General features: G+C 55.5%; 1 protein-coding gene across 1 annotated transcript in view; it reads left to right on the forward strand.

Annotated features, from left to right (window-relative positions):
* ELAVL1 (ELAV like RNA binding protein 1) overlaps window positions 1-18,444 on the forward strand; it is a 47,464-nt gene that overhangs the window by 21,595 nt on the left and 7,425 nt on the right. The window contains exons 3-5 of the mRNA XM_033195448.1: window positions 3,856-3,959; window positions 10,969-11,122; window positions 17,063-17,288. Coding sequence (XP_033051339.1) covers window positions 3,856-3,959; window positions 10,969-11,122; window positions 17,063-17,288 — 484 coding nt within the window. The remainder of the gene's footprint in view (window positions 1-3,855; window positions 3,960-10,968; window positions 11,123-17,062; window positions 17,289-18,444) is intronic.

Here is an 18,444-nt window from a genome sequence, read left to right on the forward strand (position 1 = left end):
TCACAAGGCCCAGCCGGTAGGGAGGACAGGGCCCTTACCCCACTACCCCACGTGCAGTCCTCTGGGTGGGGTATTCATCTCCTGCCCTGGCCGGTACACATAGCCCGCATCTCCCATCTGGATTAGATCACCAGCCCACTGGCTCCACACTGGCTCTGCCCTGCTGCCAGTGGCCACTTCCCAGGCCCTTGCCACACGGGCCACCTCTACTTTCTGGGAATACACTGGCATTGTCTCTGCCTCAAAGACTTGGCACCTGCTCTTCTGTCTGGAATACTCACGCCAGCCACGCAGAGGTTTTGTTTAAAATACCTCCTCCGCCACGGGCCCTCCTGACCCACCCTGTCTTAATGCTTGTCAGTTTCTCGCCACCAAGTTGTCTGACTTGCCCCCAGGGATGTGACAGCTTTCATGATGGTAGCGACCGTCCTCTGTCATGCATCACTAACCCCCAGCCAAGCACAGGGCCTGACACATAGTAGGTGCTCAGTTAATGCATCAGCTCCTTGAGGACAGAGAAGGAGCTTGACCATAGAAGGCGACAGGGGCTGCCCAAGGGTGTACGACTCCCTCGGTGTTGTTGGCAGGCTTGGGCACATGTGGTGAGGAAGAGCATATGGCAGAGACAAGGGCCAAAGGTGGGTACTCAGGGCCCGTGAGTCTCCTTGGAATGGACAGGGGATGAGGAGCCTGAGGAGGGACAGTCAGGGAGATGGAAACCTGGTGTGGTTTCCACATCCCGGAGGAGGGGTGTCCCAAAGGGGTAGGCCCTACCCTGAGCTGCCGAAAGCTCAGGGGACACATCCTGAAACGGTCCCTGGGGCAGTGACCATCCTAGGGGACCAGCCAGGACCACCCAGCCCCTGGGAGATGAGGAAGCAGGGACTTGGGCCAGGCAGGGACCATGTTTCTGTGTTGAGAGGAGCTGGCTGTGGCTGAGGACACAGGAACGGGGATTGGTGCTCGAGTCCTTACCGGTGTGTGACTTTCTCAAGCAGTGCTTAGGCTGCCTGAGGCGCCGCAGCCAAGGAGGCAGGTGGTCCAGGCTTGTGGATGGAGCAGAAGGATGGGGCCCGAATGTAGATGGCGCTGAGCAATTGGAGAGCAGGTGTTCAGGAGTGAAAAAAACCCAGCCAGGCTGACGTTGTGGTCAAGAATCCGTATCACAGGAATCCCTGACCCCAGAGGCTGTCCCCTCTGGTCCTGCCCTTGCCATCCTGAGTCCCTCCCGTGGTGTCCAGTGAGTGGGTGTTCGCTTGTACCTGTGCTGAGTGTGTCACAGAGGGGGTGCGGGGACACCTGCCAGTTTCACACTGCCGTCTGGAGCGCTTGCAGAGGCCCTGGCAGTCCCGACCTGGCCGTGCTGCTCCGCTGCTTGTTCTCTGAGCTACGATCCCAGTTCGCTCCACATGGGCCTGGTCCTGCGGTCTTGGTGCTCCAGGTTCTCACTTTGTCCAGGGCCCCAGAGCTGAGTCTCTTAGCCTCATGGAGTTTTATTAGAAATACGAGTCTAGAGGATCTGATTTTGGTTTTGTTTGTCAGGAAAGAGAGTGCCCCATGCAGAACTAACTGCACGTCATTTCTGTAGCTGCTACATCAGGGCCATTCCTTAAGTGTGGGCTGGGCGTCCTGACTTCCTTCTGCGGAGGGCAGTGTGGAAAGGGGTGGGAGTCACTTTACAGCCAAGAAACCTGGCAGACTGACTGCCTCGGCCCAGTGATCAGGGTCAGCACCAGCAGCCATAAGTCACGTTGACGGCTTGTGCCCTTGATGTGGTGTGATGAGAAGGGCGCTCCAGCTGTGCTCTTCCACACCAGCACCCACAGCCCCACTCCAGGCATGACAGAGACTCCATCAAACCCGATGGAGAGTCTACGGAATATCCGACCAGTCCTCAAAACCGTCAAGGTCACGAGAAACAAGAAACTGTCGTAGTTGAGAGGAGCCTGAGGGAATGTGACTACTAAGTGTCACATGGGATCCTGGATGCGGTCCTAGGGCAGGAAAGAACATGAGGGAAAGACTAAGGAAGCGGATGGGGCATGGACCAGAGTTAATGGGAACGTTCATCATCACCAGCATTCCATACTCTCACGCGGTGGTACCGATAGGGAAACTGGGAGGGAGCCGTATGGGAACTTGGTATTATCCTTGTAATTTTTCTGTAAACCTAAAACTGTTCTGAAAAATAAAATTCATTTTAAAAAGAAAGTGGCAAATCTGGGTTAAGCTCTCTGCTAGATTTGTAATCTTGCTGTCGGTGAGATGGGTCTGGATGCCCCTGGCCCAGCTGCAAGGAGGATCTCTGCCACAGTGGGGCTCCAGGCCTCCTCTTCGGTGACCTGCTCATTGCGGTGCTCTGCCGGCCGGGGGAATGGAGCAGTGCTGGGTGAGGCTCCGGCCGAAAGCTGGTGCTCAGCAGCCTTGCAAGTGCGTGGATACGCTGCAGGGAGACGGGGATTGCGCTCTTCCCTGTGCCTCCTCACTTCCCCTTTAGTGAGAGCGCTTAGCCAAATGTCCTATGAAGCTCCTTCTGAACCCTGACCTCAGAGGCTGTCCCCTCTGGTCCTGCCCTTGCCATCCCGAGTCCCTCCTGTGGTGTCCAGTGAGTGGGTGTTCGCTTGTACCTGTGCTGAGTGTGTCGCAAAGGGGGTGCAGGGACACCTGCCCGTGACCCTGGTTCTCCCCCACTGTCCGGCGGGGCTGGGGATTCTCAGCCCCTGGCCTCTCCTTGGGCTCTCCGTCCTCTTCTGCCCCACAGCGGGGTCGGGCTGGTCTCAGGCTTGGGAAGGTAAATGGAACTGGTGCTGGGTGGTGCCAGCAGACCCTCCTGCTCTGGACAAGGAAGTGGTAGAGAAACAGCAGTGACACAAACTGGGGTCCACCAGCCTGTCTACTGCCATGGTCTTCCTCATCCTCACCACCCAGGTCCACAGAGTGGCCGGCACCCACGGGACTGGTCATTCAGAAAGATGCTGTTCGTAGCACAGTGTTTTAAAAAAATATTCCTTTTTAAATAACTTTTGGGGTTATTTTAATTACAAAAATAAAACCTCAGCCGGGCGCGGTGGCTCAAGCCTGTAATCCCAGCACTTTGGGAGGCCAAGGCGGGCGGATCACAAGATCAGGAGATCAAGACCATCCTGGCTAACACGGTGAAACCCCGTCTCTACTAAAAAATACAAAAAACTAGCCGGGCGAGATGGCGGGTGCCTGTAGTCCCACCTACTCGGGAGGCTGAGGCAGGAGAATGGCGTAAACCCGGGAGGCGGAGCTTGCAGTGAGCTGAGATCTGGCCAGTGCACTCCAGCTTGGGTGACAGAGCGAGACTTCGTCTCAAAAAAATAAAAATAAATAAAAATAAAAAATAAATAAAAAATAAAACCTCTTGGCCAGGCGTAGTGACTCACATCTGTAATCCCAACACTTTGGGAGGCCGAGGTGGGAGGATTGCTTGAGCCCAAAAGTTTTAGAACAGTCTGGGCAACATAGTGAGACCCCATCTCTACAAATAATTTTAACAATTAGCTTGGGCCTGCTGGAGTGAGCCTGTAGTCCCAGGTACTCTGGAGGCTGAGGTGGGAGGCTCTAGCCCAAGAATCTGAGGTGGCAGTGAGCCGTGATCACAGCACTGGACTCCACCCTGGGTGATGGAGCAAGAGCCTATCTCAAAAAAAAAAAAAAACAAAAACCTGTGTTCATTGCAGAAAATGTACGTGTTTGCCAAAGAAAGAAAGTTTGCTGGCACCTGTAATCCCATTTCCCAAAGGCCAGGCAGGTAAAGTACTTCCCGACCTCCCTGTCCCTCACTTGCAGACTGCCAGCTTACCAGTGTCCTTGTGTTCTCCCGCACAGGACACAGCTTGGGGTATGGCTTTGTGAACTACGTGACCGCAAAGGACGCAGAGAGAGCGATCAACACGCTGAACGGCTTGAGGCTCCAGTCAAAAACCATTAAGGTAAAGGGATGATGGCCACCGCGTCCATTCCTGCCCTAGGCACAGGTCTGTGCTGAGCCCCGCCCAGCCTCACAGTCACTCTCCAAGGGACTATGAGCACAGCCACTCCTCCTCGGGGGCTCCCATCAGATACCCTGGTCAGGTGGTGACCGTCCCAGGCCTTACATAGGTGGTTCAGGGCCAACTCCCCGCCCAGGGTGCCCCCAGGTTGCGTCAGCTCCCAGGCCTCCCCTGTCGTCTCTCCTGCCTGACTTGCTGTGTTCCCATCCCTGGACAGCTCCATCCACTCCCAACCTGCCCGGCGCTCCCTCTGCACTCCTTGGGGCCAGTTGTAACCCTTCTCTCACCCAGCACCTCACTCAGCACCTACCGTGTGCCCCACGGTGACCAAAACAGACAAACTCAGTGCCCCCATGGGTCGGAGGCACAGACAGTAAACAAGACAGAGGATAGCCATGTGTGACAGGCGGTTGCGTGTGTGGAAGCTTCACAGCGGCAGGTGACTAGAGGAAGCCAACTGTGCAGCAACCCAGGAGCGGCACCTCCAGCAGGGCCATGGTGGCTTCCTGGGACAAGTCGCAGGTCCTCCAGGTCACACAGAAGGATTTCCTCTGTCCTCATCATCTGACCCGTGCCCTCGTGCCCTGGGGCTGTCAACCCCGAGCCCCACTTAACCCCCATCTGCACGTGTCTGCCTTCTGGCTCCTGGGTTCGTGGGCAGCTCCTGCCATCTGGATCAAGCCTCGTGTCTTTCCGACCTTTGCTCCCTGGTCTCCTGTCAGTCCTGGGTGCTGCTGGGCCTTCCCTAAGCCTCCCGTGTCCCAGGCAGGCCCCTGCAACCGGGCTTCCTGCAGCAGCCACTGCACCGACCCGCCCTCAGTGCCAGCCTTCACAGGGTACCCACAGACGTGAGAGCTTGCCGGCCAGTATCCCCTCTCTTGCTCCAAGGCCATTTGGAATGAGGTGGTCCTATGTGAGCCTTTAGATCTGCTAGATGCCCCTGCCCCAGAGAAAGGTGCTCCCTGAGTCACATCGGGTGCCCAGAAGGGTCCCTCTTGGACCTGCACCGATGATCAGGGCCCCTGGGGAGCTGTGAAATACAGATTCCCAGGCTGTGGGGGCCCTCCTGAGTCGCTGCAGGGTGGGCCTGGGAGCCTGGGTTTTTGCCTGCCCACCAAGAGGGGTCCTGTGACCTGGCAGTGGCAGCACCTTCAGCCAAGAGGTGGCCTCTGTCCCTGCCTTCAGACTGCCCCATAATCTTGGTTACTCAGGGGCCAAACCCTCGCTCAACAGCAGCTCTTCCAGACCTGCCCCGTGCCGCATGGGCGTGGTGTGCAGTGGGCTCCCTGAGGGCAGGCGTGCCACTCCTGCATCCTCATATCCAGCGCAGGTCCTCAGAGGTGCCTTCCCTGGTGGGGGCTGCTGAGGGCAGTCAAGCGCCATGGGTTTCCACCTGAGCAGGGGCGGCCCTTCCAGAATCACCTCCAGCCCCGGGTGGCTTATCCTTGGCCCTGGACTCCCCATCTAGGAATTCTTTCCTCCATTTAGAAAATGTTTGAAGGTTCTTGTTTCTGAGGCAGCCAGGCGGAGGTGTGGAGCAGAACAGTTGATTATTCCTGTGCAGCTGTTCTGTTTACTCAAATGCAAGAGCTGGATGCCCAGTGCATAAACAGGACTCTCTTGCCTCTCTAGGATTGATGTTGGTGGGAAAGGCTGGAGTGGCTGCCTGAGTTTGGAGCCAGAGCCTCACAGAACCCCAGGGGCTCAGGCCTGGGCAGGTGTCCCTCCCCATCATCCCGGCCATACGTGCAGAAGCCTACCTCACCTTCGGTGGCCCTGCCCTCTGCCAGCAGAGTCTGGTTCTCAGTGGCTTCCCACCATTGTCCTAGTTCTGCAGAAACAGGCCAGCCTCATGGGGACATGACAGCCCTCAGTAATTTCTCCCCAGGTCTCCCCGAGGCTGCCTGGGCCTGGCTTCTCTAGCAGTTCCCCTGGCGTAGCCCTGGGGTCCTCTGTGCTCCAAGCGTGTTCATTCTGCAAACCTTTATTGAGCCCCTGGCCAGTGTCTGGTGCTGGTCCAGGTACCTCGATACTGAGGGACTTCGGATCCCCTGCCCTCCCCAGTTTAAGGGTGGTTCATCTGTGCAGCATCATAAGGGCCTGGATGGAGTTGTGCGTTCAACTCATCCTGGAATTTTTTATTCCACGTTGGTCTGACGCCACCTGGTATCCTACAGTTCTGTTCAGACACCAGTACCCAGAGTTAGCACAGCCCCCACACATTTAAGGCCATGGTCCCCAACAAGACCGCCCTCACCTCAGATGCCAGTCACCCTTTGGGGGTCCCCAGGCCCCTGCACTTCTTACTAACTGGCTACAAATTCAGAGGTTCCCGCCACCCCTTCAGGGTGCATGACTCACTAGAATGACTCCTGGAACTCACGCTTCTGATGACAGTTTGTTTATAAAGGTTGCAACTCAGGGCATGCCAAATGAAGAGCCACACAGGAAGGGTCCCAAGCACAGAGCTCACATGTCTGCACCTGGTGGGATGAGGTGCCTTGTCCTCCCTGCGTGTGACCTGTGCACCTGCCGGGAGGCTCCATATAGCTTTGGTGTCTGGCGTTTTTACTGGGCTCCTTACGAATGCATGACCGATTGACTCTTCGGCCATGTGATTGAACTCCATCCCCAGCACCCCTTTCCCCTCCCCCACCCCGGAGGTCAGGCCGGTATCATCCAGCTCAGAGCCCCAGCTCTCTAGTCACATGCTTGGTCTTTCTGGTGCTGGGGCCCATCCTGATCCATCACTTAGCGCAAACTCAAGTGGGATCGAAGGCCTCATGGTAACAAAGACAGAAATTCCAGAAGTTTTACAAACTCTCTCCTAAGAATCTGGGACAGAGACCAGACAGATCCTTTATGACAGACAATACGGGCTAGGGCCAAGCCGTCTGCCAGGTGCTGGGGGTCCCTGTCCCGTGGTCTGCCCTTGGGGAGCCTAGCGGTGCCCACTATTCACTGTAAGGTAGTCCCAGGGTGGGCTCAGGAGCCTATAATAGTGGCCAGTGGCCAGTGCCAGGGGAGGCTCCTTCAAGAAAGCCAGAGTTGAGATCTGGAGGAGGAGAGGGAGTTAGCCAGGCCAGGGTGGGGATGAGGGTATTCTGAGCAGCAGGACCTGCAGGGGCACAAGGCAAGGGCCACATCCTAAAGGAAACCCAGTGGCCAGGCACATCCTGGGAAATGCAGGCTAGCCCCAAGCCTCTGCCCCACTCCTCCCCTGCAGGCAGGGCCTTCTGGAGTCTTGTGCTCACCCTGGGCTCTGAGGCCCCAGCCCTGCATAGACAGCCGAGACATGCCCTTGCTTTCTCCCTGTCCGCTCTGTCCTCTTTGGTCCTGATGTCATTCCCTTGATGGCAGAGTGGAGAGGGAGGAGTCCTGTCTCCTCATCCCTATCTGTCTTTTCCCCATAGTAGCAGCCCAAGCAGCCACAGTGGGAGTGGTCCTGCATGGAGGCGACAGGCCGAGCATGTCCCAGATGCAGCTCTGTGTCCCTGCTGGGATGCCGCACAGTCTCTGTGTGCAGCTCTGCATCACTGCTGGGTCCCCGTATGCCACACACAGCCGGTGTTTACCAAAGGCTGACGGGAGGCCAGACCTTCCATCCCGTGTCTCACATGCCCTCTCCACAGCCCTATAGAAAATGGTCCCTAGATTTGGGTTGAAGAAGCTGATGTTTCCAGTCGTGAAACAGCTCTGCCAAGGTCACAGAGGGATGGAGGGGCAAAGCCAGGGTGTGAAACCGGGTGCTGTGTGTGGCTACAGGCACTTAACGTCACCTGGAGGCTTCCCTAGCGCATTGTGAGAACCAAGTCTCAGGAACCAGAACAGCAAAACTCCTGTCACCCACAGAAGCCAGCGCTGGGGACTGCAGTGCAGATAGGCAGACATTCTTCATAGCAGCGGCAACTGCGTACTCCATTCACACAGCGGCAGTCCCCAGATGTCTGCCATTCACCAGAGGCTGCTCTGAGTGCTTTGGATATGGCAGGAAACACACAAGTCTGGCCCTCACAGAGTCTATTTGCAAAGTGTTAAAAGTTAAATAAATAAAATAGATGCCAGGCAGGGTGGCGCATGCCTGTAATCCAAGCCATTTGGGAGGCTGGGGCAGGAGGATCACTTGGGCCCAGGAGTTCAAGTCTAACCTGAGCAACATAGTGAGACCCTGTCTCTACAAAAAAAGCTAAAAAAGTAAATAAAATATGTAGCGTGTCAGGTCGGTCATGATCAATGCAGTCAAGAAGTAAATAGGGAGAGGAGGAACTGGGCATTGATGCCGGTGGAGGGATCCGTGGCAAGCAGAGTGGTCGGGAGTTTGCTCAGCTGCCATGACAAAGCCCCACAGGCCAGGTTGCTTCAACAGAAGAAGGGTATTGACTCAGGGTTCTGGAGACTGGAAGCCCAAGACCACGGTGTCAGCAGGGTTGACTCAGGGTTCTGGAGACTGGAAGCCCAAGACCACGGTGTCAGCAGGGTTGGTTTCTCTCGAAGGCACTGGGTAGGGATCTGTCCAAGAGGCCTCTCTGACAGCTTCTGGTGGAGGCTGGCGGTCTGTGGCGTTCCTTGGCTTAGAGAAGCATCACCCCAGTCTGCGTCTGTCTTCGCACAGCCTTCTCCCTGTGTGAGTGCCTGTATCTACATTTCCCGCCTTTCTAAATTGAATTTTTTTTTTTAAAGACAGGGCCTCACTCAGTCACCCAGGCTGGACTGCAGTGGTGTGATCATGGCTCACTGCAGCCTCAAACTCCTGCGCTAAGGTGATCCTCCCACCTTAGCCTCCCGTGTAGCTGGGACTAGAGGTGTGTGCCACCACGACCAGCTAATTTTATTTTTTGTAGAGATGGGGTCTTGCCGTGTTGCCCGGGCTGGTCTTGAACTTCTGGGTTCAAGCGATCCTCCCACCTCAGCCTCCCAAAACAGTGGGATTACTGGCGTGTGCCACCACACCTGGCCTAAATTTCCTTTTTTGTAAGGACATCAGTCACATTTGATTAGAGATCACCCTATACCAGTGTGACCTCATCTTAACTGATTACACCCCCAAAGACTATATCCAAATCAGGTCACGTTTTGAGGTCCCAAGGGGTTAGGACTTCGGCATATGAATTTGGATTGTGGGGTGGGGGGAGCACGATTGAACCCCTCACTGGATGAATTATTGAGCATCGGCAGCCAGAAAAAGACCCGATTGAGGCCAAAGAGCAAGCGATGTTGGGAGCTTAGGAAAGAGGGTTCTGGCCGAGGGGCCGGGGATCCCCAGGTCAGTGCACGCCTGCTGTGCGCCAGCTGCTCTGACTCTAGCCTGACTGAATGTGACCGTGTCCAGAGAGAAGAGGAAAGCGGCGTTCCCATGGTCCTTGGAGATACCTGTCCTTGGGAGGCATCAGAGCTTTCCCCAGCACTTGGCTCTAGGGCACTTCTCCTCTGGGGCTTCATCCAGGGACGGCAGTAGGTCCAGTCAGTGACAGCCTCAGCTCTGCTTCACCGGCGCCAGGGTCACAGTTTGGCAGGCCCCCAAATACTGCCCCAGTCCAGATGGGTCTGCAGCGAGCCAGGGCAGGCCCGGACACTGTAGGGGAGGCTGGGGGCCAAGGCAGCCTCTTTTTCTCTGGGGACAGCACTGGCAGCCCCTGACCCACATCATGGGGTGGCCAAATGTCCCCAGAGCTCCTGCCTACAGGCTGATGGAGGTGCCCCTGGCCTGAGAGCAGCACGGCTTCCCCAGAGACCTCTTGGGCCCCGTAATGACATGCTCCCTCGATTCCCACCGCTACCGGGCGGAGCTGGCCTCCAGCCCTACACTCCTCTCCTCATGGGGCTCTCCTGTTCCCCTGCTGGGCCGCCCGCTGCCCTGTGAACGGGGGCAATGTCTGTCGTTCCTTCTCTGGGACATGATAGAAGCAGCTTCTCAGAGGATGCTGTGTGTGTGTGCTCGGCACACAGATTCTGCCCAGTGACTCCTGAGTGGCGGTTTCTCCCTGCGTTCTGGTCTCAGTTACCTTGGCTCATCAGTTCTGTGCCCCTCCCTCAAAGGGAACGAACTTCCTTTCGCACAGGTTCAAGTCCCCACCCTTCCCGGGCACACAGCTCCTGCTCCCTCTGTTCCTGCTCCCTCCTCTCCTGCTCCCTCCTGCATATCCCAGCCTGCTGATGAGGCTGTGAGTCCTGCCAGGCTGCCCCTTCACAGGCAGAGGAGTTCCGCCATGGTCCTTTTTCTCCTTCTGGGCCCGTGGGGTCTGCACGGCTGTCAGCGCCAACCTGAAAAAGCACTGAAGACCTTGTCTTGCATCAGCCTGCAGGCTCCCCTCACTACCCTCTCCACACGAATGATGAATGTACCATTTTGACAAAGTAGGCAGAAGGTTCTCTTCAGTTTTCTTTGATTTTGCAAAATAAAAATCCAAAAGGTGTTGAGTCATTTAATATTGAACGCTTGAGTGGATTTGAGTACAAACTCGGGGTCCTCCCGGAACCCACGGCCCCCATCAGGGCTTCCGTGGCAAGCTTGCTCTTTGGCAGGGGCGTCTCGTGGAGTCTCATGCGCTCCCAGTAGCTCCCAGCTTGCTTGCCCGCTGCAGCACTGACTTCTTTCGGGCACCAGGACCTATCTCTGGCACTGGCTCATTGTCCAGCACATCAGAGAGGTAGCCACCCACAAGCGTCGGGCCCTCAGTTGCTGGGCTTGGTGACGTAGGAGTCATGCTTGCCTCTTTGAGGATGGTGAGCACCCAGTGAGGAAGCGCTGCCAGGCACCCCTGCCCACGGCCCATCACGCAGTGAGCTTGCCACCACGCGGCTGCAGGTGGTGAGCATCAGTGATGATAATCGTTCCTTGCATGAATTCTTACCACACAGTGCTGGCTTTCCCTAACCTAAAATTTAGCACCTTCCTCAATGCTTTGGCCACGTACCTGTCCTAATCTCAGAAAGTGCTTGTGTTCTCAAGGTGTCGTATGCTCGCCCGAGCTCAGAGGTCATCAAAGATGCCAACTTGTACATCAGCGGGCTCCCTCGGACCATGACCCAGAAGGACGTAGAGGACATGTTCTCTCGGTTTGGGCGGATCATCAACTCGCGAGTCCTCGTGGATCAGACCACAGGTACCAGAGGGACCCGAGACGCGTGGGGAGGGTGTTCTCTAGGTGGGGGCTGGGTTTTCTGGGGAAGGCAGATCACTGTTTGATTTTAAATGTCATTAGTTATTCTGCAAACGAGGACAACACCAAAATGAGAAGACGTTGACTTTGGTTTGAGAAGGCTGAGGAGGTAAGATGGCATTAAAAGAAGCTGGGGATGGCTGGGCGTGGTGGCTCACTCCTGTAATCCCAGCACTTTGGGAGGCCGAGGCGGGTGGATCATGAGGTCAGGAGATCGAGACCAGCCTGACCAACATGGTGAAACCCCGTCTCTACTAAAAATACAAAAAATTAGCTGGGCATGGTGGTGGGTGCCTATAGTCCCAGCTACTCGGGAGGCCGAGGCAGGAGAATGGCGTGAACCCGGGAAGCGGAGGTTGCAGTGAGCTGAGATCATGCGACTGCACTCCAGCCTGAGTGACACAGCGAGACTCCGTCTCAAAAAAAAAAAAAAAAGCCAGGGATTAGGCCAGCATTTCATGTATGGTGAAGACACCAAGAGATTCTAGCACCTTCCCTCAGGCACCCAAATGTCCTGGTCTTGCCCATGAACGGGGTGAAAAGGACACTGCAGGCCGGGTGTGGTGGCTCACGCCTATAATCCCAGCACTTTGGGAGGCCGGGGCAGATGGATCACCTGAGATCAGGAGTTCGAGACCAGCCTGGCCAACATGGTGAAGTCCCATCTCTACTAAAAATACAAAAATTAGCCAGGTGTGGTGGCAGGTGCCTGTAATCTCAGCGACTCGGGAGGCTGAGGCAAGAGAATTGCCTGAATCCAGGAGGCGGAGATCGCGGCCAGCCAAGATTGCACCACTGAGCTCCAGCCTGGGCAACAAAGCGGGATTCCATCTCAAAAAAAAAAAAAAAAGGATACTGTAGCCAGGTGCGGTGGTGTGGGCTTGTCATCACAGCTGCTCAGGAGACTGAGGCAGGAGGACTGCTTGAGCCCAGGAGTTCACAGCTGTGGTGAGCCGTGATCGTGCCACTACACTTCAGCCTGGGCAACAGAGCAAGATCCTGTTTCTTTTGGAAAAAAAAAAAAAAGGCTGCTACACATTTGTCCACTGTGACTTTCATTGCAGGCATTTGGAGTGCAGTAGTCTGATGGCCCAAATCCCCAGAATTCAGATGCCCTTCTCTGGGGAGCACATCTAAAATGCACAGAGCACATGGCAGTGAATTCCTCTAATGGGCAGGCAATCCTGGCCACTTTGCTGACCCTCCCATGCTGTCTTGGCATTGGACATGGGCACTGGGCTTTGTGTGACGCCATCAGGCACAGATGAGCAGGGGACATGTGCACGTTCACGGCTGTCCTCTGGCCCCACTTCCCGGCCCGCCTGCCACACTAGGCTAGGAACTAGTGCACCGCTACATCCTTTGCCAAACCCTGCACGTGGTCCCGCCTGGGGGACGGGGAGCTCGGGCCACCCTGAGGGGACTTAGGATTGCTCAGCTCTGTTTGGGGCAGGAGCAGGAGTGTGCTGACCAACCAGGAGGGAAGAGTCCGCTCCCCAAGCCCAGTGAGGCCTGTGCGTTCGTTGTATGGGTGGTTTTCATATTCTTCCCACACAGACTGTGCGCCACCTTGGCTGTGATGTTGAAATAACACCGAGTAGTTGGGCCACAGGAAGTCGTGCTCTGAGGTGACCTCTTTTCGAGAGAACAGCAGCACTCCCCCAACAGCCCAGAGCCTTGCCGTTCATGTGCACACAGGTGGGGCCTTCCTGGCCTGCAGGCTGGAGGGGCATGCACATTGTCATGTGCCCCCTGAGCTGCGTGCTTTGGGGTGGGCGGCCTTACCAGTCTCTCTCCCTCCTGGCCGGCTGTGGGAACCCCACCTGGCACGCACCGGCCCTGCTGCTGCCGGCCTTCGGTCCCGCTGGGGCCCAAGGAGGGGAAGGGCCCCTGTGCACTTCACGGGGCTCTGGGGGCCGCCTGTAGCCTAGCACAGACTCATGCCCTGGCGCCCAGCAGTGCCGAAGGACAGGGCGCACTCACACGGCCGCCTCTATTCTGTCTTCGCTCTGGGGAGAGGGTCGGGGGATGCCAGTTATTTGGTGTAAACTCCCCTGATTTGTACTAGAAGAATCTCCTGTGGTTCCTGAAGTCCCCTCACTTACCTTCAAGTGCCAGCTGAGAGAACAATCCTGTTGGTGGGCCAGTGTGTGGGTTCCTTGCCCCCGACTTTGCATTACGGCATCTGAGCTGGCTGCGCAGGGCCCGGGGCTGGGGAAGCTGACCTCGCCGGCCCACAGCCCACTCTCCTCCTCCTCTAGACCCCACATGCACGGCTTTGCCTCGGCCTGTCTGTGTCCGTACGGTCCTGATGATGGGAGCCTGCACTCCACTTGGAGCCCCCAGTGCCTGAGAGCATGCCTCCAGCCACCCAACTCTCCCGGGGCCTTCCCTCGTCTCTCAGGCACACACAGGCCACAGGCAGGGGAACTTGCCTCTGCACACAGCTGCTGGGGTCATTGCTTCCTTTCCCTCTGCAAGGTAGTGTCTCCCAGGGTGTTGGGGGCACCTCAGTATCGCCCGCCAGGTCAGCTGTGAACCTCAAGGTGGCATAAGCAACTTTTGGCATCTTTGTAGAGGGGTGAGGGAGGCAGAAAAGGGAGCCAGGAGGGTCTCCCCGGCTCTGCTTCCCACCCCAGGGTGCAGAATTGGTGGGAAGGTGAGGCTCCCATCCCAGGGCTATGGCTCCCTCTGCTGGGCACAGAGGGTGCCTGTTCCTGGGACCTCATGTGGCACAAGGCAGACAGCAGGGAAGAGAAGTCTGTGGCAAACCAGCCTGTGTGGAGTTTGCCTTCCTGCGATGGGCTTTTTAGTGTTAAATAGACGAGGATGGCTGGGCGCAGTGGCTTACACCTGTAATCCTAATACTTTGGGAGGCTGAGGTGGGAGGATTGCTTGAGCCCAGGAGTTCAGAACAGCCTGGCCAACATAGCGAGATCCCAACTCTTTTTTAAAAAAAGAGAAAAAAATCCCATCCTGAGCTGAAACAGCTTAATTTTTTTTTATTCCTTTGCTTCTGTATCCATCTTAATTGTGAACTTTATAGTGTATTCATCTGGAGATTATGCCGTTTCTTGGACTCTGCTGTTAAATTCTAAAAGACACAAGAGGGCTGGGCGTGGTGGCTCACGCCTGTAATCCCAGCACTTTGGGAGGCCGAGGCGGGTGGATCTCCTGAGGTCAGCAGTTCAAGACCAGCCTGGCCAACATGGCAAAACTCCATTTCTACTAAAAATAGGCCAGGCGCAGTGGGTCACGCCTGTAATCCCAGCACTTTGGGAGGCCGAGTCATGTGGATCACGAGGTCGAGAGGTCAAGACCATCCTGGCCAACATGGTGAAACCCTTTCTCTACTAAAAATACAAAAAATTAGCCAGGCTTGGTGGCAGGCACCTGTAATCCCAGCTACTGGGGAGGCCGAGGCAGGAGAATCACTTGAATCTGGGAGGCGGAGGTTGCAGTAAGCCGAGATTGCACTATTGCACTCCACCCTGGGCAAAAAGAGTGAAACTCCATCTCAAATAAATAAAGTAAAATAAAATAAAATAAAAGTTAACCGGGCATGATGGCAGGCGCCTGGAGTCCCACCTACTCGGGAGGCTGAGGCAGGAGAATCACTTGAACTGGGGAGGTGGGGGTTGCAGTGAACTGAGATCGTGCCATTGTACTCCAGCCTGGGTGACAGAGTGAGACTCCATCTTAAAAACAAATTAAAAATAAAAAACACTAGGGGAAGATTAAAAAAAATGCAGAGCCATTTTCAGAAAGTATACATCCATTACATAATTGAGTGAATTGATGTCCCCCTGTGTTCCACAGCATCGCTCCTGCCCCGCTTACTTGAGTTTTCTTCGTTTCCGTCAGGCAGTTTGCATTTGAAAGCCACTTGGCAACACCAGAGGAACCCACACTTGCACGCATGCCTTCATGCCTTTTCTCCGCTGTGCCGCAAGGTCTTTAGAAACAGAGTGAGGCCATCTGCTTGGAGCCAGCTTCCCTACGAGCCGGCCAGCGTCAGCTCTCAGTCGTATTTGCCTAAAGTTAGATTTTCATTTAGGTTTCCAAGACTGACTTAAGCTGTCATTCGTGTCGTGAGAGAGTCAAAGAAAACAGCATCTGTCAGGGTTATGTTTTCAGGTGCTCCTTCTGAGCAGCAGCTCAGAAATGAGCTTGAGCCCCAGAATATTCCTGGCACATGTGCGTAGCGCTAGGTCTGACCTTACTAAGGCTGCTGTCTGTGTGCTCACGTGGGGCCTGCAGTGTCGGATCGTGGGGCAGCTGGCGGGACCCTCTGGGAAGTGGTGGAGTAAGGTGCCGGGAGAGACGTGGACACAGGACATGGGGACAGTTGGGTGCCTGCTGGACAGGTCACCCACGGCTCCAGGCTGCCTGACGTTGGTCATTGTTCATTACCATGTGCCAGAGGGCTTTGCCTGGAGAGGAAACCTGACTTAAGACACCCTTTGACTGGAAGTCTTTCTTTTTCCGTAAGAGATGAGATCTTACTATGTTGTCCAGGCTGGTCTTGAACTCCTGGCCTCAGACAATTCTCTTGCCTTAGCCTCTGGAGTAGCTGAGACCACAGGCATGAGCCTTGGTCTGGCTTGACTAAAAGTCTTGAGAAGCAGGGTGTTTCGGTTGGGTTGTCTGCAGCGGCCTCTCCCACTGGGACACACCCACGACTCCCACCTAGTGACATCACTCTCAGACTGGCCCTCAGCTGTCACGTCTCCCATCCCCAGGCCTTCCCCTGACCCCATCATGTCCTCGCCCCAGGAGAAGGAGCTAGTCCGCTGCTCAATGTGCCCTCACCCCCATCCCCTCATCCAGTTCTCAGCCCGCTCCCCACGTTTCTCAAGGGACGGGCTACTCATGTTTCCCTCCCGGGCCTAGCGTATGGACGGGCAGGGGTGGAGGACAGCCATGCTCTCCTTCCACCCGCCTTGCTCAGTGTCTTACACCAATGCTACCCACAGTAGGACGGGCCTCCGGTCTCACGCTGCCCCATCCAGCGATTGGGTTCAGCCTGGAACCCAGGACTGGCCCTTGGGTGGCTCAGTTGAGGTGGCAAGAGAAGGTGCCCTCTGGGCTTGGGTGCTGGGGCCGTGGCCCTTCCCACACAGGGACCCCAGGCCTGCCTGGCGAGCCTGTGGATAGGTTCAGCTCTGCTGTGTGAACCTGGGCAGTGTTCTGGCCTCATTTGATTCTGACGGCAATTTGGGGCCAACGGGAGGGTGCAGGACCTTAGAGTGGAGTATCCCAAGACAGGAGTGAGGTGATGGCAGCAGCACAGAGCTGGCAGGGGGCAGCCACAGGATCCCACTCCCTCCGGGCATGAAGGAGAGGGCATGCAGGCTGAGCTGGGCACCTTGGCAGGAGGCTCGGCCACGAGGCCCACTGTCACAGCGGGCCCCCGAGACAGCAGCCAGGAGGGTGGCCCCAGAGCCCAGGGAGGAACTCTCAGACGCAGTCCCCACCCCGACCCTGTTATCCACCAACCCCACACCACACCCACACACCCACTCTGTGGTGGGCATCTGGCAGCTAAATAGTGACAGTGGATATGCTATTTCCTAATGTTGCTTTCTTCCAAATAAGAGGCTTGGGTGTCTACTGGGGATGTCTGTCACCAAAATATCTTTGGGCGCTAACACCGTGGAGTCGTGGCTTCAGCCGGGAAGAAAGTCTGAAGCTTTAATCTTCTGTTAGTCATTGGTTTTCTTTACTCCATCCATTTGTTTTCACTTTTAGGTTAATTTTTGTTTATTTCCTTAACCAGACTTCCAGCCTGGCCCACAGTAGACTGACCTGACTTTTGCTTTTCAGTTTTGAAAGTCCTAGCATTTTTTCCCCTAACTCCATTTTTGTTGGTTTGTTAAAAAGGTTTGTCCAGAGGGGTTGCGTTTATCCGGTTTGACAAACGGTCGGAGGCAGAAGAGGCAATTACCAGTTTCAATGGTCATAAACCCCCAGGTTCCTCTGAGCCCATCACAGTGAAGTTTGCAGCCAACCCCAACCAGAACAAAAACGTGGCACTCCTCTCGCAGCTGTACCACTCGCCAGCGCGACGGTTCGGAGGCCCCGTTCACCACCAGGCGCAGAGATTCAGGTGGGTCGGGAGGGTGCGCACTCCTGAAAGCCATCCGTAGCCCCGCTGGTGGGCGATGGCACAGCCACAGAATAGAAACCACGGGAACGCTAGACTGATCCTGTCAGAGAACACGTTTCAGAATCATTCTGCAGCTCCACACCACAACTTCCATCAGAAAGGTGTCTGTAGGAAAGCCATTTACTTCCGATGGGGCGCTGTCTTTCATGGGAATCAAAACAGTGACTCCAGGCTAGACACAGTGGCTCATCCCTGTAATCCTGGCACCTTGGGTGGCCAAGAGAGGAAGATTGATTAAGCCCAGGAGTTCAAGACTAACCTGGGCAATATTGTGAGACCCCATCTCTACAAAAAATACAAAACTGGCCAGGCATGGTGGTGCGCTCCTGTAGTTGGAGGATTGCTTGAGCCCAGGAGGTTGAGGCTGCAGTGAGTTGTGATCATACCACTGCACTCCTGAGCCACAGAGCCAGAACCTTTTTTTTTTTTTTAAAAAAAGACGGCACCAGTCCCCACCAGTTGCTATGAGTGTGAGCGCTTAGAGCTTCAACACGCAGTTCCTAGTAACAGAACGGAGCAGCGAGCTTTAAAGATGGTTTCATGCCCAGTGTCGGGGAGCACACACCAGTAATGTCAGCTATCAGGAGGCCGAGGTAGGAGGATTACTTGAAGCCCTGAGTTTGAGCAGTCTGGGCAGCAAAGTGAGACCCCCGTTCCTACAAAAAGTAATGAAAAAACTGGGCATGGTGGTGCTGGCCTTTAGTCCCAACTACTCAGGAAGCCACGGCGGGAGGATCGCTTGAACCCAGGAAGTGGAGGCTGCAGTGAACTATGATTGCACCACTGTACTGCAGCCTGGGTGACAGAGTGAGACCCTGTCTCTAGAAAGTAAATGAATAATGAACGTCTCATATCTGTGGGAGGAAAGATGCTGCCGTAGGTATAGTCGGGTGAGAGCAGATCTTCAGAGTTCCTAGACATACCTGATCAGCAGCCCTAAGGCAAACCTTTTTCATACACCTGCCTTGTGCAGTCATTTGTACTGGTGAATGTTATAAGTATGCATTGTTTATGAGCCCTGTCCTAGACGGGAGCAGTTTTCCCGGATTCCTTAGTCTTTCCATCCTGAAAATGGTTCTGGCTGCCAGGATGAAGT

The sequence above is a fragment of the Trachypithecus francoisi genome, unplaced genomic scaffold, assembly GCF_009764315.1.
Source record: "Trachypithecus francoisi isolate TF-2019V2 unplaced genomic scaffold, Tfra_2.0 Lachesis_group5, whole genome shotgun sequence".
Lineage (NCBI taxonomy): Eukaryota > Metazoa > Chordata > Mammalia > Primates > Cercopithecidae > Trachypithecus > Trachypithecus francoisi.